Raw genomic sequence first — 26,760 nt, 5'->3', positions numbered from 1 at the left:
TGACTTTACTCTAGATGTCAAAGACATCTTTGATACTCCATTTAAGTCATCTTAAAAGGTAAAATAGTATAAATAACAAACATTTAAAATTTGAAGCTTAGCATTTCAATACTGTGAGGCTGCTTATGTAATTTTGTTAAAAAGATGTGATACCTGCCTTTGAAACATTAACTGAGCTAATTGTTTTGCTTTCCTATTAAAAGCAAAGCTGCATTGGAAGCAGCTGTAAATCAATAAGTTCTCTTCCTTTCTGGAATAAAGACAGTGGATAACAGTTTCACACCTGTATATTTCACAGCAGCTGTTGAGCTCCTGACATTAGCAGGACTAATTACCTGTGTAAGACTGTCAGCAGTCCCTGATTACAAATTTCTCTTTGTCTGTGTCATGCGGGCGTAGACAAATCCCTTTGCAAATTATGTGATAAGTTAAGCTTTAAAAACAGTGAGTGGGCTTTCCTTTCCTTTGATTCCAAGGCAAGGTAATGAGAGTTTTATAAAATACAAGCAGGCTTTATGGTATCTACACAAGACTGGAACCAAACTGTAAGGAAAAAGCAACCTAAGAGTTGATTTAAACTGTAAGAGAAGGTGAAGGTTTCCTTATTATTTTTTACTGAAGATATCCCTGCTCTAGCATATTATATGACAGACTTTCTTTTTAGTATGTATATACATACATATATATATATATATATATATATATATATATATATATATATATGTCTTTCTATCTCTTTCTCTCTCTCTCTATATATATATATATATATATATATATATATATGTCTTTCTATCTCTTTCTCTCTCTCTCTCTCTCTCTATATATATATATATATATACATACACACACACATATAAACAAAGCACCAAAACCACCACAGTGGCATGCATAAACCAAATATTTTAGTAAACCTAATAAATTACTATTATACTAATAAAAAAATGAAAATTTTCGGGTATGAACCCTTTTTCAAGTCTTAAAACTTCAAAAGTTCATGTTCTCTTAAAAAGTGTCTTTTAACCAATCACATTAACGATGTAAGTAAGTCATATTTTGTTTCTAAAATTCTATTGGTTGATCAGAAAACTACATCCAGTCATAACATTTACATGGAAAAAAGGCTATTCCTTCTTCACTGGTCACTATAAAATCAAATGGCCAATAAAAGGCATACAGGCAATTCCAAGTCACTGGTGCTAATATAAAAGCATGAACCAATCACATATAAGATGTAAATATGTCATAGTTTTTGTAAATCTCTATTGGTTGATCAGAAAACTGTTTCTAGTCATGAGGTCTGCATACTAAAAAAGCTGTTTCTTCTTCACTGGTCAATGTAAAGTCAAATGGCCAATAAAAAGCATACAAATACATCCAAGTCATTGGTTCTATATTGTTTTTAAACAAGGGCTAAGAAGATGACAGAAAAAAAAAACATTCAGTAAAACTGGGATGCATTAAAATGACCCCTTAAGGCTGCACCAGTGTTTCAGCTGCATGGCTTCCAACTGCCTATGATTATTAATTTTTAAGTCATTATGGGTACATTCAGGCCTATAAATACAAACTCCACTAGCTGTAGATATGGCATGATTCAGCCTTTTTGTGACCTCATCAGAACAGCATAAATGAATTGTTTGGCTGTACTTTGGAAACACATGGCTTAAATCCAAGCCTGGTGTCCATAAACATTAAGGTGCCTGCAAAATATCCCAAATAATATTTAACTCAAAGGGTAGGAAGGTCAAACAGAGCAGCCATTCAGTAAAAACTGCAATAAAGATCCAGCCAAACTAAAATCTTCACTGTGTACACACACACACACACACACACACACACACACACACACACACACACACACACACACAAAGACATGGCTATTTTGTCAAATATTTAAGGTTTCATTGTCTGTTTTTATTATTTTACTCTCGGTTAATGTTTGTCATTGTCATGACAGAAATAAAAGGTACCAGAGATATATAACTGAGTGTAATAAATCCAGCTCAGTCTTTTAGTGTTTTGTTTGTTCAAACTCCAACTCAACAATATGCAAATCAGGACAGGAAGTAGAACCTCGATGTCTTTTAATCTTTCTTCATCGTTTGGTAGATACAACACTTCTATGAGTCAAATCCTGTCTGATGAACAATCAGGATGCAGTCAAAAAGAATGTCCCCAAGAAAGGAGCATCCATGAAGTACTAACAGAGCTGCTAAAAAAAATGTGTGATCCAGAACGAGGCCTTCATTGCAGATAGATATCTGCAGACTCAGACCTTGGCCCTGCACCACTGGCATTAAAAGTACGGAGGGCCACAACAATTACACTGAGGAAGCTGTAGGCAGCCTTTTCCACACAGTACTTGACCTCCACATCAGGCAATCTGAATAGCTTCTGCAAAGCCCAGTCTACAAGGGAAGCATGAAATGGGGCATATCATACAGAATGGTATGGGTTCCTATGGCAAGTGTGGCAGAATAGTAAACTTAAGCTTTCCAAAACTTGGACTTCCCTTCGTGATGAGTGGTCCAATACTGGTGCCTCTTAATTATAAACAGTGTTAAGAAACTCATGCAGGAATCAGATCTAGACTGCTTTGAAAGAAAATGTGACAATCCTGTGAAGATCCTAAGGCTGCTGATTTTCCTTGGAAGAGTCAAAATCAAGATTTCTCTGGGTGCCAAATCCATATTATTTAGAAATGGTTCAAAAGGAGGAATCGATGAAGGCTTCTCCTCCTAAGTCTCTTCTAGAAGGTCAGGCTGGGGCAGGTCAGTCCACAAAGAACTCATTAATCATAAGATGTTATTTACCCAGAGCAGTAGTTAGGTCAACTGATGCCCTGGGGTAAAGCCCCCAAATGACCAACCAAAAGTTTAATAAACAAAGAAACAAATAAATAAGGTCAAAGATTCTCCAAAGCTCTCCTGTTCCATTTGTTCTGTTCTACTTCAGTCTCTTTCATTCATGCAGTATAGTAAAGATGCTTTTTTGCAACATTGTACAAATTAAAGTACTGTTTTAATTAAACAGATGACAGTGTGTGAATGTAACAAATGAGCACTAACTACATATGTAATAGTTCTTTGTGATCTTCACATGCTGACTGCTATTTAAGCATTCTCAAAAGCATGATTGCATCTGCTTATATGCGTACAGAGAAAACCCTGCACTTCCAGCCAGGAAGCTATCTGCATTTTTAAAAGGCTTCCAGTGGCATATCCTACCTTCTTGCACCCATTGCAGCCATCCCCTTGACCTTACCCTTGGGTATATCTCTGAACTCTCAGCAAAGGATGTTGGTCCAGGGGTAAGCTAACCAGTGAGAAGGAATCATTATTCCTGTCAGTGTGAGGGACAAGGTCCATGTTTTTTTTTCTCTTTCCGCTCAGACAGGGAGGGTGGTAGCTTTAGTTGGGTTTCTTGGGAAATGCTGTACCTTTCACATTGAGACATAATGAATGGAGATGCTGGTCACACGGTCACCCAATTGGGGGTGGACAAACTGCATCCAGTATGTAGATGGCATGCATGTGCCAGAGGTGGTGTCATCATCTGAAAGGCATGCTCCAGGTATGGTTCAAGCTACTGACTATACTGTTAACTTCTGGTCTGCTAGCCCATCTGGCCATCTCCCATCAGGCAATGAAAACATTAAAGAAGTCACTGCAGTGTTGATATGGGATTGGTCATTATAGCTCAAGAGGGGTACGTGAGCTAGAAGCAGCATATTCAGCTACCATCAGCAACACAGCTTCAAGTCAGACAAAGTGAAAGGAAGGTGCAAACCCTGATGTTTGAACTGCAACCTTATAAACATATCTTGGGCACCTGAGGATTTCTTTTGTATCAGGTAGTATTAGAGCTACAAACTTCGGTTGGGGGGCATCCCTCACTCATCTCAGTCTTGCTTCAATGAGCTGGCTGTACACAAGCCTTTCCATGCACATCTACGGTAGAAGGTGGAGGTCACAGCAAACAATAGTCTGGAAGCTGCTGAACCTATGTCAGAACTTGCATAAAGCATATGCTTTGGTGTTGTCATGTCCTTGTGTTTCCTTATTATTTTCCTTTTCCTTTCTCAGATTACAAGATTTAAGCCTCCCCCCAAGCAAGTGCCTTTACCAGGAATTTTCCATTGTTGTATGTCTGTGTAAAGTGAAGTAGTTCTTCACGTTCACTTTGTCTCTGAGTGTATAACTTTGTAGAGCTGTGACATTTTTATTTTTCCTCTCTCCCATGCAGCACTCAGATATCTGGCCTGTCCCAGTAAGCCTAGTTAACTTGTTAACACCCACTGCAGTTTACAAGGTAACAATCACAGAGTGGCAGTAGCACGCTCCTCATATGGCCAGAAGATGTAGTTCCTTTCTTTGGCAGGTGGGTGGACAAGAAATCTAGAAATCCAAATGAAGTTTTCCTAGGCAGCTACTGATACTTTTATGCTTTGATAGCCTAACATCCTTGGTGAGCTGAAAAGGCAATGACATCAGCATATCACTCAAGTGTCATGTATACATAACACAGAACATCTGCTGGCCTGGGTGAGGAGGTGATATGCAGTGTACTGCTAACATTTTTTTTGTCTGAGTTGACTGTGTGTAGATGCATGAGCATGAGATAATTCTAATAGTGTTTCAAGATACCCATCTGAATCAGGCTGACTACAGAAGTTGTAGGGAAGTACCAGTCCATGGTTTTAACAGGAATGACTGGGGGGGGGGGGGCATGGGTGACTATAAATGCATGAAGTTTGCTTTGTTTAGGATACTGTTTGGACAGACTCACTGGAAGGACTATGATTTTAAATACTGAAATTAAGAACTTTCTGACAGCAAGCATTAGGATGTGTTGAAAACTGAATGGTCACATCAAAGACAGTTGGATGTGCAGCCTTATCCATGGTGCAGGTACCTCTAACCATGGATAACAGGGAGCTCACATGCACTCAAGATCAAAAATTTCAACTAGCTGCTAGCTGGGTTCCCTCAAAAATAGCAAGTGTGCACACATTCAAGATGGTTTGTTGAAGTGAAGTCAAATATTTTGATGTCAGACAAAGCCCATTACCTAATGGATAAGTTGTAGATTTCAGTTAATATGCACCTCAATATTTATCACCTCCAGAATAACTGCCTTATATTTGTCAATGCATTCTTGAAACTTCACTGTTTAGCAATACGAGAAGTTTTTCAGAAAATATTTATACATCCAACTTTTTTTCTTAAAAATATATCTTCCTATCACTCCTGACCTCTCCAACTTCAGCCATTAAATGCTAACATCATATTATTTCACTCTTTGTATTTTGGATTCACTTAAGTCCCCTAATATTTGTCAGATTTTCTGTGATGTCCTCTAATGCCCATATTTACCGTATCTAGCTTCATTACTCTCATGTTTTCTGATGCAGAACCAATATCATTCTCATGCTTTCGTTTGAATGTATCAATCCTGCTTATATATTTACAGAAATAATGCATTCAGATTTGTATAATGCAGTGATATGCAACCTTCCTATGATAGCAGAACCCTACATAAGCCATCAGAACTACTCAAAAGTATCTCAAGCATTCCACATGCTGAGACCATGTAATTTTATAATAATTTCAGATTCATATTATTAATAACAAAGCACACTGTAATCCATTTGAGATTTATACGTAGCGTAATGGTTTCACGTGTTATAGAAACCCATCTTTTGTTGGATCCTTTGTCAAATTTCAGTTTGCAGATTTAGACTGAAAAAGATTCAGTCAAATACTGCAGAGTGTGCAAATACTTGCGGACTGAATTCTTCTGTCAGTGTAAGTGAATATATGTTTGTTTCACTTACAATGAATGTTTGTGTGAGTGTTTATTTTTGCTGAGTAGCTGTGAGAGAGATAATGGAATTTCTCTTTTCTCCACTGTTATTCAGTCTCATAGTTGGTATATGTATGTAACACAGAGGATAGGGAGGGTGTGGGAGTGCAGGGTGAACTTGTAACATACAGGGTGGGAAGGGTGTGGAAGTGCAGGGGGAACCTGTAACACAGAGATTGGGAAGGGTGTGGAAGTGGAGGGGGAGCCTGTAACACAGAGAGTGGGAAGGGTGCGGGAGTGCAGGGGGAACTTGTAACAAAGAGGGTGGGAAGGGCATGGGAGTGCAGTTGGGACTTCCCCCTTCCAGAACCATTGTTTTATATGTTTTTGAGTGTGTTTTAGAAGTTAAGTTGGGTTTGATGAAACCCCACTGTTTTAAATTTGTATGGCTCAACTAACAGTTATGTAAGGCAGTTTGTAACTGAACTAATATCACCAACCTTAATGTAACAGATATACGTAAAGACCCTGTGGAAATAACATGAGTGCCTTTGTGTCTTTGTATTAGTAATAAGAATATGTAGCGGTTCTGTTAATGTGAACCTTGCATATGATGGCTTGTGCATGGCTCCCGAATCCAAGAATGAACTATGGATAGACACAACTGAAACATTTCTCTCACTGATGGAAGTCATTTTCATTTTTAATATTAAGGGAAATCTGTGGCAGAACCACGTGAGATGCCTGAAGAACACAAAGGAAACCCTTGATGAAAACCATTGGCATAAAGTACAGTAAATGGCCTGACCCATCTTCCTGCTCATAATTCCAGTTTCTGCCTAAGCTGGCATTCACTTAATTCTCCTTATTGCTTGGGCCAATTTGGTGAAGGTAAAGCAGTGGAAAAGCAGGTAGAAAAAAGCTTCTTTGCCTGGTTCACAAAACAAAGTGACCCTCAGAAAGTTGACCAGTTGATTCTGAGAAGGTTAATACCAAAGACCATATATAACTGACAGCAAGTATTGAAATTTTCTTAATTAATAACAAAAAAGTATAATGTTATAGTGTGTATAATAACGGACAATCTTCTTCTTCTTTCGGCTGCTCCCGTTAGGGGTCGCCACAGCAGATCAACTGTTTCCATTTCTTCCTGTCCTCTGCATCTTGCTCTGTCACACCAACCACCTGCATGTCCTCTCTCACCACATCCATAAACCTTATCTTAGGCCTCCCTCTTTTCCTGTTACCTGGCAGCTTCATCCTTAGCATCTTTTTCCCAGTATACTCTGCATCCCTCCTCAGCACATGTCCAAACCAACGTAATCTTGCCTCTCTGGCTTTGTCTCCAAACCTTCCAACCTGGGCTGACCCTCTAATATACTTTTTCCTAATCCTGTCCATCCTCGTCACACCCAGTGCAAATCTTAACATCTTCAACTCTGCCACGTCAAGCTCTGACTCCTGCCTTTTTGTCAATGCCACTGTCTCCAACCCATATAACATAGCTGGTCTCACTACCCTCTTGCAGACCTTCCCTTTCACTCTTACTGTTACTCGCCTGTCACAAATCACTCCTGACACTCTTCTCCACCCACTCCATCCTGCCTGTACTCTCTTCTTCACCTCTCTTCCACACTCACCATTACTCTATACTGTTGATCCCAAGTACTTAAACTTATCCACCTTCGCCACCTCTACTCCCTGCATCCTCACCATTCCTCTATCCTCCCTCTCATTCACACACATATATTCTGTCTTAGTCCTGCTGACCTTCATTCCTCTTCTCTCTAGAGCATATCTCCACCTCTCCAGGGTCTCCTCCACCTGTTCCCTACTCTCACTACAGATCACAATGTCATCTGCAAACATATAATAACGGACAATACATAATACTTTTTACTATATGTTGCAGTTAGTTGGAGGGGATAGCATTAACTTTGACCAAGTATGGAAAATATTTATTGAGGCTTGTGAAATTAAAATTTCCTACCAGAAAGTGAGATATTGTAACAATAGTCCAGGACAGGTGAGACTTAGAAGCAAATCTCTGTTAACAGAGGCAATTGCAAGTTTTACAATTCTCTACTTTTGATTGTTTAACAATAAAATATTTACACCATTAACAACCTTGAAGCACAAAACAACAAATTAATAGTTCCTCTGCTCAAAATATTCACTTACTGTTTGCTGGAGTGTAGTGCTTGTCATCTGAAAAAAATGACCAGTTAGAAATTAGACATATTGATGTAATGAAGCGAATATTTAAGTGTCAACATTTCTGCTTAAAATGTTCAAATGCATAATCTAAATAATAAAACATTATTCTTAATTAGATTATAAAATATGCATTAATTTCACTGTTTTCAAACAAGTAAAGGAAATAGATAGTCATGCAGTGCTCTCAGCCATAACACCATGTCTTGGAGAACTGCTCATCCAGGATGTTTTAGATGCTCAATTCATATTAATACGTTGTGTGCACTGTGGCTAGATTCCAAGCAATTATAAGGGGCTTCTTCCTACCACAATGGTAAATACATGACCACAGAAAGAAGGGCAGTTCCTCATTTGTCAGTTCTTTAGGGAAAAGCATCCCCAAAGGAAATCAACAAGGAATGTCGGGGGCATCTGTAAAAATGAAAGTTTCATTAAGGCAAAAAACACTCCGTTGAAGGATAGCAAACCAGGAACAAAATATTTTATTGATATTTTAATGGCCCAACCTAGAAGTCATGAAAACTTTCCTGAGTTTTCAGATTAATGGATTCACAGGTCACTTGCCCATGCTGACAACTTTTTTATGGCATACAGCGCTATCCTAATTGAATTTTTTATCATAGCAAGTTTACACAAAGGGCTAGCAAACTGAAATGTTAAGCAGTGCTTCTCGTAACATGTTAGATACAACTATTAAAAACAATCATGCTGATTTTTTTCCCTTGTTCACTGTCTATAATATAAGAATGGCATTATTGTCATTATCATGTTTTTTATTGTCATGAGTGACGCCAGTTACTGTGCAAGCCATTATTGCCTACAAGACCCTTAAGCAGATTAAATGTACATTACTTTACCCCTCCTAGACACATTTGTTTTTTTTTTCTTTTAAAGGGACAAGCATACATATGAGTGCTGTGAATTGGCAGTTTAATCACACACCCATAATTTTTCTGCATATGAAGTCTTTTGATTGCAGTTGTGTTTTACGACATAAACTCTAAACTCATACATCTTTACTTTCTGCAGTTTTAAATTAAATAATTGAGAAGTTATTTATTTATTTTCACAAAGAAATATCCCTATGTTTATAGACTACATGTGCAAACAAATTAGAGTATTTTTAAGACTATATGTATGGCACTAGATCTGTCCAATATTCACTATAGCACCACCAAAATTAAAAAAACAAAAAAAAACAAAAAAAAAACTTTTGAATGAGGTCATGTAAGTAGGACTGGCAAGTGCTGTTTCCAGGACCACAAAGAAAGCAGGCAGATGCAAGGTACTGTGAAAGGTACAGTCTTTCTAGTGTCCAGATCGTTTGCAACAACCAATTACTGATAAACACACAAAAAAACCTCTAAAAATAGACTGATGACCAAGATAAAAGCCACTTGAAAAAAGCCATAGGATTAGCTTTACATGCCTATTCCAAATGCTGAAATAGATGCACTGTTATAAAACCTATTATGAGGATCTCTTACTGTGGTTAGTACCACACATTAATGGGCTAACTTACACCAACATGTCCGTACTGCAGGTTATACTAACACAACAGGATCTACAGGAAATAAAAGGCCTCAAATGGTAGAATACAAATATAGATACCCAAGCAAAGTATTAGGGCTTTACCACAAAGCACTTTCAAAAATAAATAAAACTCCAACAGGCAAATGTTAAACTGGTTAGGAAACATATGAAGTATATACAGCAAATAAATATAAATTGCACTGAATAGCTCTGATGCACAAAATTCATAATTTAATAAAATAGGACTGTATTATGCCAGACATCTGGCTGGAGCACTAATTTTCCTCTGATTTTTCCCTATGAAGCTACGAAAGAAGATATAATTTCATAGGTAAGTACTATGCAATAAGCATGCACACCATTACAAGCCTAGCCAAAGAATTCTACTGAAAAGTTCACTCTAACTTCAAGAAGTGCAAGACAAGACAGATCGGGGAAGAATTTGAGGATGCCCATTCAGTTATCTAGGATTACATTAAAGGTGAGAATAGTGCTACTCTACTTTACGTGTAGTGGAAGTTTGTTCCAGAGGTGAGTGATACATTGGGATATGACTCTATCATGCCAAGCTGTCTTACTTATCTGATAATGGTGATGATGGTTTAGTTTCTTTAACCGGGTATTTGAGGTACCATTTATTCTGCAAAGGAATAAGAGGTCAAATGGGGTTGGATCTTTTATGAGTTGAAAGGCTAGACACAGGTCTCCACATGAGTCTGTAAGAAACGTAGCACAGAGACAGGGCTTCCATTCATAGGTTCATAGGTAGGTACTAGGCAATTTGCCCTAGGGCCTATATAAGCCTAGCCAAAAGGTACCCTGGCTTTTGCCACCCAAGAAAATTATTTTCCTGTGTGACTGTCGAGCAGAGCCACAGAAATGATCCCCGGGGTGAATGTCATATCTCCCATCCAATCATCAAAATTTTTCTTGAAGAGTGCTAATGAGGGGCTTTGTTTGATATAGATAGGTAGTTTGTTCCAGAGTATGGGAAGTCTCTGGGACAGGAATCTATCACTCCAGCATGTTCTGTTTATTGTGGTGACAAGGTTTAGGTCCCTAGACCACGTAGATCAGAGGGATTGGTATTTCTTTAAGTGGAGCATGTCCAAAAGCTCTGGGTTTGACATAGCTTTGTGTGTTAGGTAGAGATCACCACTGAATAGGCGATATGTGACGGAGTAAAGCTGCAGTTTTTTTAGAAGGTCTGCGTAGGGCATCTGTTTGACACTGGTAATCCTCTTTGTGAGGTATTTCTGCAGCCTTTCCAGTTGTTGTAGATGTCTTGTGAGGTATATACCAAAAGGGGCGTTGTACACTATAATGGGTCTAATGAGTGACGAGTAGGGGGAACAATGACCTCTTTTTTTCCTGGATGAGAAGCCTTTTGTGATGAGGTGTGCCACATAGAAGGATTTCCTGACTATTGTGGCAATGTGATTATCAAGGGAGAAACTACTGTCCACCCGTGTCCCAAGGTCTCTTATCACACTTTCAGTGTTAAATAGACTACCACCTTTGTGGTAGTTCATAGGTACAGAGTTTTTACCAAAAGGGATGACAATGCACTTTTTGGCAGTGAGCTTGAGGCCATGGCTTTGACACCAGGCATCTGTCTCAGTGAGGCCCTTTTGTAGGATGTCCACATCTTTTGGAGTTTTGATTATGGCTCCTAGTTTGCAGTCATCTATAAACTTTGTTAGCCAAAGACCTTCTGTGTTTGCCTGTACTTCAGAGAAGTAGATACCAAACAGGAGAGGACCCAGGACTGAACCCTGTGGTACTCCACTTGTCACTGGTCTGAAGTTGGATTTGGAGTCTGCTACTTTCACAGTGTGAGTTCTGTCAGTGAGCCAGTTGGCAATCCATCTTGTGACATAGGCATTTATACCTAGTTCAGTGAGTTTATCTATAATTCCAGAGTGGGGGATGGTGTTGAAAGCCCTGGTAAGATCTAGATAGGCTGTGTGAACCACCTTACCCTCATCTACGGCTTTGGTGACCGCTTCAAAGAAGTCTAAAAGGTTTAGGAGACATGATCTGCCTTTTACAAACCCGAACTGGGTATGGTTCTGAGTTTGGAGATTACCAATGTCATTGTTTAGAAGTTCCATGATGATACATTCCATAGATTCTCTCCTAATAACCAAGATTTTCAGAGCCACTGGTTTATTTAGTTATGAATCTCTGAAGTCTCTAAAGTTGAGTGAGATGTTAAGACAAATACATACTAAAAGAAACAATATATTTAATGAGATGTCTGATAAGCTACAAGTAAATTGGAATGAATTAAGCTTTTTTGGATCTAGTGGACATTTCTTTGGAAATTGGGTGAGCCAGACATAAGGCTTTCTAAACTACTGTGGATACACGATCATCAGACGATATGGAATTGCCAATAAGAGTGCCTAGATGCTTACAACAGTATTGAATTGGAGATATTCACCACCTATATGGTAAGTGAAAGTATTCTGTTTAGCAAAATGAACTATGCTACATTTTTTGCATTTAAATTCAGACCATTGACCTTGTTGCAACTGTTAACATGATCTAACCGACATTGGAGGAATTGTGAGTCAGTGGAACATCAAATAAAAAACACCCAATTTACAATCATCTGCAAACTTAATCATAGGCCAGGAGTTCTGGCATGAAGGTCTGAGAAATATATGCCAAATAAGAAAGAGCCCAACACTTATCCCTGTGGTATGCCACTGGTAACAGTTTTGCTTTCAGAAGTGGCACCTGAAACTCTAACCACATGGGTTCTGTCACACAACCAGTTAGCTGTCCACAGCACAACATGTATGTTATCAGGGCCTATGGATGAGACATTCTTAATTTTTGAGAGGGCTGGGAGAACTTTTTCCATATTAATTAAAGGGGGTGGCTTGGATTGTGAAACCTATGGAATAGCTATAACTGTGCACATTCAAATATGCCCTAATTTGTTAGGTAGGATATTAGCTATTTCCATTGGGTTAGACTGTATATTATTAATGTGGACTAGCACCGAACATTGTTGGGTGTTCATTCTTACCTTCCTGACATAGTTAAAGAAAGATTTGTAGTCATTTTTGGTTTAAGTGGCTATATTAAATTCATACTCAGCTTTGAACTTCCTAATGGTTCCTTTAACCTCATTGTTAGCTTTCTCAAGTGTGCTCTTAAAATACTTAGAAAGAAACCTCTTATAGGCATTAAGGAGTTTCTTTCAATTTTTATATAATTTATTTATTTATGGTAACCATTTGAAATATCAGGACCCCCTACAGAGATATACAGAGACAGAATGGTCGAAAAAACAGACTTACATATACCAAGTCCAAGATGCCATTTCTCAGAATATTCCCCTTTCTCTGAGGTTTGGCAATCTTGGTGTTGGTATATATAACTTGAGGAGGGCTTGCCCCATATGCAAAAAAAGAGTTTTAAGGAAATGAGCGATTTTCAAGATTCGCTCTTCTCCTGCGTTTTCTGTCTCTTTTTTTTCAGCTTTTTGGCACTCAGCATTTCAAGTTTCGTCATTTCATCACGGTGTCTTTATTTATTTGTGTATTCCACCACAATTTTTTTTTTAATTTCTCATTATATTTGGTGCAACTAGGGACTGCCTTAGCAGTACAACTATTTATGTGAGAGTGGAAATCAGAGGCACAGGTAGCAGTTTTAGCAAAGGGATCCTTTGGAGGAGGATTACAACAGGGTGCATTTAGATGCTCAAGTAACTGAATAAAGTTTGCTTTTGAGAAGTCCCTAAACAAAGATATTTACAGGGGAAGTACTGATTTAACAAGGCATGATGATACATACTGAGATGTGCAGGAAGTGGTCATATTTGTGAGGACTAGATCAAAGGTACTGGATCCCCTAGGAATGTGGTTAACTATTTGTAAAATAAAGCATTTGTAATGTTAAGGAAGTGCTGTCTATGCCAGCCACTGGCAGTGTAGGTCAGCCAGTTTATTGGTAGTTGATGGACCCACACAGAAAGGTGTTGTATTTAATAGGAATTTCATCTAATGTGTTAAGACAGCTCTTGTACTCAGAAGAGGACACACAGGGTGGTCTACAGCCAGCTATGAAGTGGGAATTAGTCTTCTTTATAGTGATGTGGACTTCTAGGAGTTCAAATGTGGTGTCCCAAGGATTCTGTTGTAAACTGATGATATCTGAGAAGGAAGTCAAGACTGCAGCTGAAGTCTCTGTGAAGATTTCTCTTAACTGGCTTGTAGTACTGCTGCCATGGATTACTAGAGGTCCTGAGATGCCATCAGCAATACTGTTGACAGTTCTTTTGTATAGTGTATTAACCCACTCAGCTCTTGTGAAGGCCCCAAAAGACAAAGTTCCATTTATTTGTTTAAGATGTCTTTTAATACAGTGGTATCATTTGTTCATAGCTCTAAGATTCTGGTTAACTGGTAGTTACTGGTCATGTGGTCCAGGAGACCACTAAGAAGCGTAGCACAGTTTCTCAATTTCATCAAAGTACTGTCTGGTTAAATGACTTCCTCAGAATCACAGAGTAGACAAATGGAAGCTGAGGGAATCAAACCCTGGATTATAGAAATCAGCTCCCTAACAGCTTACAGCCTTACTCATATGAACTAACTGCAAGATGAAGAATTCATTGCCAAGACCCAAGACTGAACTAGGCTCCTTAGAGTTTAAAATTATACCATGCTGAGCTATTTCAGTATGTCTCACATGACTCCTTGATATTGCCTTATACCTCTGGTTTAGGAAAACAGGGGCCCTGTAAAACAGGCAACCATAACGTTAATCTTAAGGTCTTATTAAATGCAGTAATGCATAAACAGTTACTTCAGTGTGTACTGATACTAGACCCTGCTGCTCTGCATGCAGTGTTGGTTGTATGTTAAGTACAGTAGATGACATAAAGGTACACAGTTTTGATCAAGTACTTTACACAGGAACTCTCCTCTGAATCATTATTAGTAATATATATATTTTTTTGCAACTGTTTCTCCTCACACTGAGGTATGACTAGGACTCCCTCTTGGCCAATTAGCCTATCTATTCCTCTTTCAACAGGGTGAGAGCTGACAGACAGAGGATCAATATTTAGACAACCATCTTTTTTTTATCATCCCTAATCCTATGGCACAAGCCCGGTAACTTGCTCCAGGATTCAGCTTGCAATATGTCAGTGAGGGCATTTACTTTATTTCAAAAGTGATATAACATGTAATGACTACCCTTATTCTCCAAGGAGCCAGCACTCCCATGTGGTCTGCAGTCTCCGCCGGGTACACTACCAAGAGACCATGTACCTCAGTCAAGAGCCTCATTCAAAGAGAGGTGTTCTGGCAATGCCATGTCACTCCTCCATTCCACCCCAACAAATTTCAATAGGTGCCCAATATACTAAGTGAACATAGGTAAGTAGGTTGTAAGTAGGGTTTTATCCCAGTGAATCTGCCAAAGTCATATGCATAGGTGCAGTGTAACATGTAGATCAAAACAGAGAGGAGAAAAAAACACCAAAAAGTATGTTGACTGTACAGAAGGTGGTTATGATGTGGCAGTATATCCTAATGGGTAGCTGAAAAAATATGAACACATTTTCATAGAAAACCCATAGCTGTGAATTTTCTGCTTACAAGATCATTCGAATAGGACATTTTGATGCATATTTGTGCTGCTAAATTCAAGAATGTCTTCTTGAGCATTTTAGGGTTTTCTATTGGCCAAGCTAACACAACAGAAAAACACATAACTCTCCTAAACAGTGTGCCACTCAACCAAAGCTCCTAAGGCAAAACAGCATTCCCAGCACACTAGTCATAACTCACTAGGTTGAATAAGGAGAAAGTAACTGTCAGCTGCCTGTCAGGTGCCAGGATCCGCCACATAACGCACGCACTCAGGTCACTCTACAGAAGGTACAAATATGACTCTGTCATTGTACATGTGGGTGTGAATGACCTGAGATGTACCTCCCTGGACTACATGAAAAAAGACATGGAGGAGCTCTCGGATTATGTATCCCAGGTGGCTATAACCCTAGCCCTGAGCAGCATCCTACCATCACCCAGAATAATACCACAGTACAAGCAGAAAATTATTGATTTCAACAACTGTCTAAGTTTCTGGTGTCATTCTAAGGGGATCCAGTATCTGCTGCCTGGGATGACATGATTGACAGACATTGATTCTTTGCCAGAGATTGCCTGCATCTTTCACCCCGGGCTTCCGGATATTGGCCAAGGCTCTTGCCACCCCTATAGCACCTTTTTTAGGTGGTGTTCCAAAGACCAAATTACCACTGTAACAGTTACAAACAAATGCAATACGAGGGTCATGCTGCTCAATGCTATAAGTCTAAATCTCAAAATGCACTGTCTAGAAGCACTCCTTAAAATGGAGAACATCGACATTTGTGCTGTAACAGAAACCTAGTTCAAGGCAGCAGAAAGCACCCCTGCACTACCAGGCTATAACTTATTCCACACCTTTCAGCCCCAGAACTTGGACTGAAGCTCCAAAGGTGGTGGTGTTTCCATATTCATAAAGTATGCACACACCTCCAGACTGGTAGCCCAACATAACGCATCAGAGATATATCAGGTAAAGCTAACATTGGGTAAGACTGCGATTCAGGTTGTAGCCTGTTATAGGTCCTTAACCATGTCCCAAGATTCAGACTCCACATTCCTAAAGCACCCTGGAGAATATTAGGGTCCAACCTAACACTCTCATACTGGGTGACTTCACCTACCCCTCCATTAACTGGGAAAACTACTAATGTACCAATACACTTGCCCAACGTTTCCTGGAATTCATGAATTCCAATGCCCTGGACCAGCTCGTTCTTACCCTAACTAGAGATAGCAACATCCTTGAACTGGTCATTACTAACATGGGCGACCATTACTCTACACCAATAGTCAACTCCTCCCTGGTTAGATCAGACCACAAACTAATCACCTTGGTAATCCACATCCCCCCGCCCCCACAAATGTAACCATCATAAAAAAAATTTTTAAAGCTAACTTTGGGCTCCTAAAATCAGAGGTGGCTAACTTCATGGCACCCACGCAAATGGAGAACAGTTGCATGACTGTTGAATCATATACCAATGCACTGTATGAACACGTACACAAATGCATGGATCTCGCCATACCCAACAGAACCAAGATGCTCTCCTCCAAAAATAAGGAAGCCAATCTGATGATCACCTGTCATAAACAAACTCTATAACAGAAGGAGGAAACTGATGCAGAATAAGGTGACGTCCCAAGACTGGAAAAACTCCCTTATCAGCCTCAACAAAAAGTTGAGATCCTTCATCAAATCCTCTAAAGCTAGCTATGAAAACAGAATTGCAGAAGATAGTAAAGACAACCACAAGGCCTTCTATAGTTATGTAAAGAATCTCCAAGGCAATACCCAGCTTTGCTCTGAGCTACTGCACAATGGTACCTCCTATACCGAGCCAACAGATATTGCCAATATACTGGCTGACAGATTCAGTGCCAACTTTACCCCCCCCCAAAGGACCAGTCACAATAATAGTAGATTATAAGGCACCCAGTATTACTGCTGCACAGGTTAAAACAGCACTATCCAAGGCCAAGAATACATTTTCTATGGGACCTGACAATATCCCTGGCTGTGTTCTACATGAACTACAGAGTGAACTGGCACCTCACCTGTGTGCCCTGCTCAATCACAGCCTCATCTCAGGCTTTGTCCCTACCAAATGGCGCACTGCTATAGTCATCCCTCGCCACAAAGGAGGAGTGACTACAGACCCTGGGAACTATTGCCCCACTAGCCTGACAAGTCTGATATGCAAAGCTATGGAACGCATCATCATGGACCTAATAAACAAGGCTATAGGGAATCTCCAAACTCTGGATCCTACACAGTTTGGCTTTGTGAAGGGTAGATCATGCCTGGTCAACTTGGTCGACTTCTTTGAGTCAGCCACCAGAGCTGTGGATGGTTCATACAGCCTACCCTGATGTGGCCAAGGCCTTTGATACCCTTCCCCACTAGGGAATTATAGAAAAACTCACTAAGCTAGGCATCAAACCCTATATTACTAGGTGGGTTGCAAAGTGGCTCACAGATAGAACCCACAGTGTGAAAGTAGCTGACTCCAAGTCAGCCTGCCAACCAGTCATGAGTGGAGTCCCACAGGGATTGGTCCTGGGTATTTTCCTGTTTGGTATCTACTTCACAGAAGTCCAGGCCAACACAAAGGGACTCTGGATGACAAAGTTCGCAAACAATTGCAAGTTGGGAGCTATTACTAACTCCCCAAGTGATGTTGACATCCTACAGAAAGGCCTCACTGAGACCAACGACTGGTGTCAGAACCATGGCCTTAAGCTCAATGCCAAAATATGTGTCGTCATCCCCTTTGGGAAAAAAACAGTTCCCATGAATTACCACATTGATGGTAGTCCACTGAACCCAGAAGATGTTATAAGAGATTTGGGAACACAGGTTGACAGCAACCCCTCTTTTGACCATCACACTGCCACTGTGTCAGAAAGTCCTTCTATGTAGCACATCTGATTACTAAGGGCTTTGCATCCAGGAAGAAAGAGGTCATTGTCTCCCTCTACTCTTTTCTCATTAGGCCAGTCATTGAGTACACTTCTCCATTTGGCAATTACCTCACTAGATACCTACAACAACTGGAGAGGCCACAAAACTACCTCACAAAGAGGATCATAGGCCTTTAACACTTGTCCTATACAGACAGACTCAAAAGACTCCAACTATTCTCTGTGTCATGTCGCCTACTTAGAAGCGATCTCTGGTTGACTTACAAATCCATGTCTGGCCAAGCTCTGTTAGAAATGCGACATCTAAAGAAATCCCAATCCCTCCTCCCCACATGCTCCAGAGACCTCAACCTCATTACCACAATTAACAGAACGTGCTGGAGGGGCAGGTTCATAACCCAGAGACTGCCCATGCTATGGAATAGACTTCCCATACACATCAAACACAGCACCTCACTGGCCCTCTTCAAGAGAAATCTTGATGAGTGGATGGGAAACAGAAAATTCACCCTGGGGATCACTCCAGTGGCTCTACTCGACAGAAGCACTGGGAACTAAGGTTGGGTGGCACGATGCCAGGGTAATCCTATGGGCTAGGCTTGTAAAGGCTCCAGGGCCATTAGCCTAGTACACACCTGTGAACCTATGAACTTTAAACTAATTGTTTGATTTTATGTACTCAAATGTCTTGGAAAGTGGGGGAAATGGCACAGACTCAGACTCATCATCCATATCAGAACATATCATTGAAACCCAAGCAATAAGAGGATCCCACTCTAGTGGGCTACTTCCTGATGCCACCAGGTAGAAGCTGGGTCCCTCTTCCCATCTATATTTAGGGACTATTTATGACACGTTTCTGCTGGGGATGAAAAGGATGAGAAGCACATGTCCCCAAGAAGACCAAAGCTGGGAGGGTCATATTTATTTTACTGTATCAGAATCTGAGGTTTTATAAAGGATTTGCAGTATACAATAGTCACTGACAGCAGGTGCACAGATGTTGGAGGAAAATATAAAGGGTTAACAGCATAATCGATGATGATGAAGCCAAAGGACTTAGCATCATTTATGGTTTTTGGTCATGTCATGGTGAGAAAGGGTCTGAGACATTATTTAGTCAATGAATAACCACTGGAACCCTAATGATGCTGTTAAACCAAATCATGTAGATTCAACACCTGGAAGAATGGTGACTGCAGTAAGTAATCAACTCTGCCATAATCTTGTAGGGCACAGAGCAGTGACGGCTACTGCACTAACTGCTAGTGATAGAACTAGAGTGAGATAGACTAACATTTGCTGTGGTACCACAAAGCTACAGCAACAAGTCATAATTCACATTAGAAGACTAGTAGCTCAATGCCAATGACATGACATCAACACACACAATGATAATAAGGCATTTCACAGTCACATCTAAAGAGTGACTGGGGAGAAATAAGAATGTAGTGAGCTGGAACATAACAGTTCCACCATAACACAGCCAATGAATACAACTAACACAGTACCATACAAGGTATGGAGAAAATTTTACGCCATAAAGAGGAAACTCATCCATTTTTTCCTCCTGCAACATAATCCCACCCCAAATTACATCCCAAGTGGTTACTCCTTGTAAAGGATTAAAATATATGTGCGCTTGCAGGATAGTGCACATTATTACAAAAGTAGCCTGAAATTATGGAAAAGTACTGGAAAGAAGCTTTCAGAGCTTTGTTTTCTTCTAACTGTGGCACCGTTTTTTGTTAGCCATGTAGCAAAAAGGAATTTTTTTTTTATGAGTCTATATTATAACTTTGAAAGCTCGTTTCAGAGAATATGTAAACGTCAACACATATTGAGCGAACCGCGAATACATCGAACGCCCTAAACTGCGAAATTCAAAATCTCGAATCGGCATAGTTGTCGAACCCCACTGCTCACTACATACTACCCACCCAAACAAAATAAATAAACCACATACACTAAACCTTACACACATTACTATCTATGCACTTACCTTAACCCGCACCTTAACCCTAAGGTCCGTAACTATCGCACACTTACCTTAATGAGCTATACCCAAACAAAATAAATAATCCACACACACTTAACAAAACCCTACTTCTAACCCTACACTAAACCTTACACACATTACTATCTTTGCACTTACCTTAACCCACACCCTAACCCTAAGGTCCGTAACTATTGCACACTTACCTTACGGAACTGTACCGCAGAAGGGCCAACTATGCCTATTTGAGATTTTGAATTTCGCGGTTTAGGGCATTCAATGTATTCTTGGTTCGCGCAATATGTGTCGACGTTTATGTATTCGCTGAAATGGGCTTTTATGGTTATGATACAGACCCTTTTTTATTAGGATAAAATGTACATAACTAGAATGAAATGTATTTTTTTACTAAACTTGACATTTTCCTATTGGATATATGGTAGTGGTCTGATGCCTGAAATGTGCTGTTTTGTTATATTTTTATTGGATGTTACTAGTAGTTTCACAGATAAAATGTATCACTTTTTATAAGAAACATTACATAACTGCTTGGCTTTTTCTGTTCAGGGAGACAGGAGTTTTTGAATACTGTCCCCCTCATGTGTGTTTTGCTATTTTAATAAAACAGTTGTACTTTATACTGCCAAGAGACTGAAGTATTTACTGAACAGTTTTTGCCTTAACAGATGGTGCCGTGCATGTCTCAGATTTCTCGGACTTTTGGGAGCTTCTTCTTCAAAAAAGCACTCTGCTGGACCCACTGACAGCTTTCTGTCAAGTGCATTTTTCTGAATAATCAGATCACAACCGCATAGTTTTTCTTTGTTTGCTTTCTCTCTTGGCAGATTTGCATATGGCCAAAGGTAAGAGCCACTTTCTTTCAACTCCCCTGCTGAGGCCTTGTCAGACGACAAACCAGTTTCTTCCCATACCAGACTAAAAACCAGAGAGTTGGAAAGAAAATCTGACAACTAATGCTATAAGATCAGAGGGAATGGACATTTCCCCTTGAGTCAGGCAACCAAGCGCCATTCCTAGGGCTCAGTATCTGCAGCCGTTAGGCAATTTATTTAGCATTCAAAAAGAGCAGCAGCAGCGAACCAGCTGTTACAAGCCACACTTGTACTTGGACATCTGTGAGAATCCATTCCGACCACACCCAGCTCACTCTTCCTGCCTGGTCGTTGCTCTGATGACTGAAATTGTTATTTTTGTTCTGTTACTGCACTTCTTGGACTTCAACTGCGGTGGTGGTGCTGCGGTAGCATTGTCGCCTCATAGTAAGACGTTGTCCTGTTCGATTCTCAGCTAGAGCATCTTCTGTATGGAGACATGAGTGAATGGGTGTACCTTCGTTGAAGGTTGTGTGTCAGGGCTGGCAACTCAGCACATAAAAATCTACTGCCAATCATTAGCGGACCAGAGTTCCGCTGTGGCGGCCTCTAACCAGGAAAAGCCGAAAGACACAACAACTGCACTTCTTGACTTCTGTAGAAACTGTAAGTATTATTCAACTTGTTAGTAAGAAAATGCAATGCAATTATCAATAACAGAAACAGCAAGACAAACTTCAGACTGGCATCCTACTTTTAATATTTTTGATGCCATTCTTCCAGCCTATGCAACTTCTTTTAATGTGAGTAGCTGTTGGGTATGTGCTGCTATACCAACTGCACATATTGGTATTCCATTCAAAGTATTTCCTTTGAATATTTCAGAGACTCAACAGGCAGTACTAAAAAGGGGAGGAATGATAAAAATGACAAATAAACCTATAGCCCTCCCACTGCAGTATAACTTTGAGGGATTTTTTTGTTTGCAGCACAATGCTACCTGAACTGTGGGATATAGTAGATGTAATATCACATTGATTAGCAAGCCATGCAGAATTAAAACCAAAGGAACAATATGTTGGGGGCCTTCAGAGAATGTAACTGATGATGATCCTATTTATGAAATTGTGAATAGTTTAAGCTCATTTAGGCACCCAACAATAAATAACGAAGATTCCATGCCATATGCACATTCATTAGAACAAGGTTATTATTTTGTTTGTGGGAAAAAGGCCTACAGATGGCTCAGAAACAATTGGTTGGCACCTGTTTTGTTAGATTTGTTGTTCCAGCTATTTGACACACAACTGATTTCCCCAGTGGAAAGATCTGAAATGTCCAAGAGACACAGACTGTAAAAAATCCAATTAGTAAAAGTGAAGCATCTAGGATTTACCATCATGATTCAGAACAAACAGCCTTTAAAGGACTTTCTCATATGGACCTGGATGATGATGTTATTTCCTGGGCTGGTATATTTCCTGCTTATGGAGCTCCAAAAGGAATATGTAAGCTCCAAAAGTTATCTAAGTTGTTAAAAATACTCAGTCGACCTTTGAGTCTGCAAGTCAAATAACTGTAGAACTGAGTGGTATGCGTACTGTGGTGTTGCAGAACCGAATGGCGATTGACTTTGTGTTTGTTTTGAAGGGGGGGGTATTTGCGTGTTCGTATATGAGGAATGCTATACTTTTATTCCTGATAACGAGCACGCCATAGGTAGGCACTTGAAAATCATCCAAAAAGTGGTTGAGCTATCTGTCACCAAGGAGCCTGTTAGCTCACTAACTTATTTTCTGGATGAGGTGGTGGTATTTTTAAGTTTATTATTCTTATTGCTATTATTATTATGACTCTATTTTTGCTTTTGTTTTTATGCAAGACTTTAATAACAAAACTTATTGCACCTCATTCTAATGTTACCTTGCAAAACTTGTATGTTGACAATTTTACAAATGTGCGATTTGCAAAGTGTGATAATGAAGGTTTTGTGAAAATTAAAAGTAAAATGATGGTCCTTAAAGGATTTGTTAAAATATATGACAATATCTTTGGTATCTGAAAAGTAGTTTTGGTGTGATGCTTTCTCAGCATCAAAGGGGGGACTGTAAAGGGTTAAAATGTATGTGTGCTTGCAGGATAGTGCAAGCGATTACAAAAATATTCTGATGTTATGGAAAAGTACTGGAAAGAAGCTTCCAGAGCACTGTCTCCCTCTACCTGAGGCACCATTTCCTTATTAGGATAAAATGTACTTAACAAGAATGAAATGTATTTTTTTTTTACTAAACTTGACATTTTCCTATTGGATATATGGTAGTGGTCTGATGCCTGAAATATATTTTGTTATATTTCTATTGGATGTTACTAGTGGTTTCAAAGATAAAATGTATTACTTTTGATAATAAACACTATATAACTGCTTGGCTTTCCTTTTTCAGGGAGACATGACTTTCTGAGTACTGTCTCCACATGTGTGTTTTGCTATTTTAATAAAACAGTTGTACTTTGTACTGTCAAGAGACTGAAGTATTTATTTAACAGTTTTTGCCTTAACACCATATTCTCAGCACAGTCAACACCAGTTCCATGGGGCCAGATGTGATTATAGGATGCCTGATTTATGAAATTCAGAGTAGCCTGGTAAAATTCCTGTTAATGGAACATGAAAGACTGACTACATCCCTGAGATCTAGAAGCAGGATAAAGTGGTCTCAGTACACTGGAGAGGTCCTGTTATAGACCCCAACAATTTCAGAATTATTAGCCTCACAAGTATACTGTGCAAAATGATGGACAGAATCATCAAGGAACTTATTCAGACAGACATACATTTCCTTCTCTCTGATCTAATACAGTAACGTTTTGTCAGAAGTAGATCCTGTGTGCCTAAATGCATACAGATTTTGGAGAGTTTGACCACTATCCAGGATGAAGGTTTATCTGTCCATGTAGCTTTCCATAATTAGGCTGTAGTGTCAAACTCGTTTCCCTATAACAGAATCATAAACAAAAAAAAACAACCAGCCAGAAATCCACAGCAAACTTTTTATTGTTTCTAATGTCTCAGCTGACAAAGCCTTCAATGAGTACATTTTAAAAACACCCACCTGCCATAAATACTTTCCCTCATTAAACTGTTGACATTCAATCAATTTCTGAATGGTTATGGCGAGTTCCTATGATTTCCTATAAGAGGGGAAAAAGTATTAAGGATTTTTTGGTTCATGGTAAATTTGTTTCTCCTTGGACATGGTACAAATATGAATTACACCCTGTGGGAGCTGCAGAGGTTGTAAGTATATAGTTAGGAGCTTCCCGAAAATGAATGGGATAAGATTTGTGGTACAAGGAATATATGGATGTGAAACTAAGGGTATTATACATGTCCTAAAATTTCCCTGTTATAGGTTTTATGTGTGGGAAAGCAAGAGATCATTTATGGTTACACTTTTAGAACACATATAAGACATTGTTAAAGGTAAAAGGAAAAATTGTATAGCTGAACATTTTAAGAATTTTCACAATGGGAAGTTGAGAGTTTACAAGGAACAGTTTTAGAAACAATTAATATTGGTCAACATGACAGTGTCCTTATATTAAAATAATCTGTTGTACAAAGAATCTTTGTATATATTGAGATTTAATACACTGTTTCCCAATGGGTTAAATTTAGAATGTAACTGGAGGTTTTTATTTAATTGCTTGATTAACTGAGTGTCATTTCAATAGGGAGTCTTGCAACTGTTAATTCCCTTGTTTATTCACAATCAGCTAGTATATTGGATGCCCACAGGTGCTTTGGCTGAGCCTGTAAGCTGTTCTGAGGAGTAGCTCAGCTATTCCCAGCTATAGGTCGGATTGGCCATTTGCAGGAAAATGTGTGCGTGTGTGTGCGTGTGTGTGTGCATATCTGTTGGAAGGTGCCTCTGTGACTGCACTGTATGAGCTGCTAGTGGGAACACTAGCACAGCTAGGTATAAAAATTCAGTGTCTGATTCACAGTCCTGATAATGAGCTGCTAATGGGGTGTTGCTCAGTATGGCTTTATCAGGTCTCTGAATTAGACATACCCCAGGATTCACGAAGCCTCCGTGTAAGAGTTATAACTCTTACACGGAGGCTGCAGTTAAACTGAGTGATGTCAGCATGCTCTGCATATTCATGAGAGCATGCTGAATCACTCCTAAGTCGAACACGGCCGTGTAAGACAGTAGGGGGCGTGTCTGTAGGCACAGCCCTGCAAGCAGACACACCCCAGAAGGTTAAAAGTGCCCCCAGTACACACCCACAACACAGTCCACGGAAATGTGAATAAACACAACACAACACATGCCCCTACAGATCATTAAACATAAATCAATCTAAATGAACATGTCATATTTTTTTAAACAGTAACAATGTTTAACCGTGAATGCGCTCGTGTGCGCGGGCGTGCCCGTAGCGCAGCTACAGTTAGCAGTCAATGGGAAAGCATATAAGAACTACATATGCAAAATAAGCCAGGAAGCAATAGCGTAGCGGTAGAGATGCCGGCTGCAGAGCAGGCATCCATGGTTCGAGCCCCCACATCACAATTTTTTTTTGCAAAATAAGCAGAAAACAAGTCCCTGACACATATATGTACACATACAACCAGAACATATGTAAAATGCAATGTAATAGCCTATTTATATTGAATAAATGTGAGCTAAGAAATGAATACAAACTGCCAGCTGTGCCCATAGCTGAGCTACAGTTCAACAGAGTGAGGCTATGTGCCCATAGATAAGCATTGGTTTGACTGGTGCAAAATTAGTGCCTGTAGCCGAGCAGTGGTTTACCACGCTAAATCTACGTGCCCATAATTGAGCTAAGCGGCCAATGTGTGCCAATAGCCAAATGAGTGTAAAACCAGCGTACCCTGTATGCGCGGAGCTACGCACCGCGCAAACGTGGGCAAGCCGTATCCAAAATGCCTATACACAGACACACCCCCCAACATGTCTAGACTGTCATGGAAAATAAAAAGTAGAGGTCAGGTTCGAGTCCAGGATACTATACACCATAGTCAAGGTACAGAACCACTAAGCCACGACAGCAGTACCTAGAAATGCAATACTAGCACATATATAGGAATGAATACAAACTACAGCATGACAATGCAGGTTTACTGAAGTTGATACAATTCCAAACTGGCCAATCACAGATATGTGTGGGAAAAACGGACTATATAAGCCCCATAGGCGGGAATACACAGCATAAACGATTGTAGAACAGACTTGCAGTTAGAATGTCAGGTGTAGGTGAGGGTAGTCGCTTTCGAGCGCAGAGGTGGGGTGTTGAGGAGTCCAGGTACATGGCCTGGCTCCTAGTCCACAACCATGAGGCCCAACTCATGCAGGGCCAGGTCCTCTGGGGAGCGTACAAGGCTGAGGCGTGGGACCAGTTGGCTCATGAACTCACCAGTGCCACAGGAATTCCTAGGACAGGTGAGCAGGTCCGTCACCACCATGCGGACCTGAAGAGACGGAAACAGGACCTACTGAACCGTTGGATCCAGGAGGCCCGGCAATCACCCAATGCCCCACCACTGAGTAAGTATCAATAAAATGTGTTTGTAGAAAGTTAAACTACCTGAAATCATGGAGATGTGTATTCCAATATTACTTCTTTTATATTACAGCTGCAGGTGTCCGTTCTGCGAACCGCAGAGCCTATGCTGATAGGCTGGTGCGGTTGCGCCACCAGGCAGGTTAGTAAGCCACTACTATTAACTGTACAGATATATAAATGTATGACAGCCAGCATAAGAGTGCAGTGTAGCCATGAAGGAATCAGATCTGCAGGT

At 39.9% G+C, this 26,760-nt stretch overlaps 1 protein-coding gene across 1 annotated transcript in view; it reads right to left on the bottom strand.

Annotated features, from left to right (window-relative positions):
* Positions 1 to 7,978: 7,978 nt before the first annotated feature.
* Positions 7,979 to 26,760, bottom strand: part of LOC122810574 (class I histocompatibility antigen, F10 alpha chain-like) — a 597,999-nt gene continuing 579,217 nt past the window's right edge. The window contains exon 5 of the mRNA XM_044082153.1: positions 7,979 to 8,013. Within this exon, the coding sequence (XP_043938088.1) occupies positions 7,979 to 8,013 (35 nt within the window). The remainder of the gene's footprint in view (positions 8,014 to 26,760) is intronic.

The sequence above is a fragment of the Protopterus annectens genome, chromosome 9.part0, assembly GCF_019279795.1.
Source record: "Protopterus annectens isolate FY-2018-M chromosome 9.part0, PAN1.0, whole genome shotgun sequence".
Taxonomy (NCBI): Eukaryota; Metazoa; Chordata; order Ceratodontiformes; family Protopteridae; genus Protopterus; species Protopterus annectens.
Note: the sequence above shows the minus strand (reverse complement) of the source record. Positions and strands in the feature narration are given on the sequence as shown.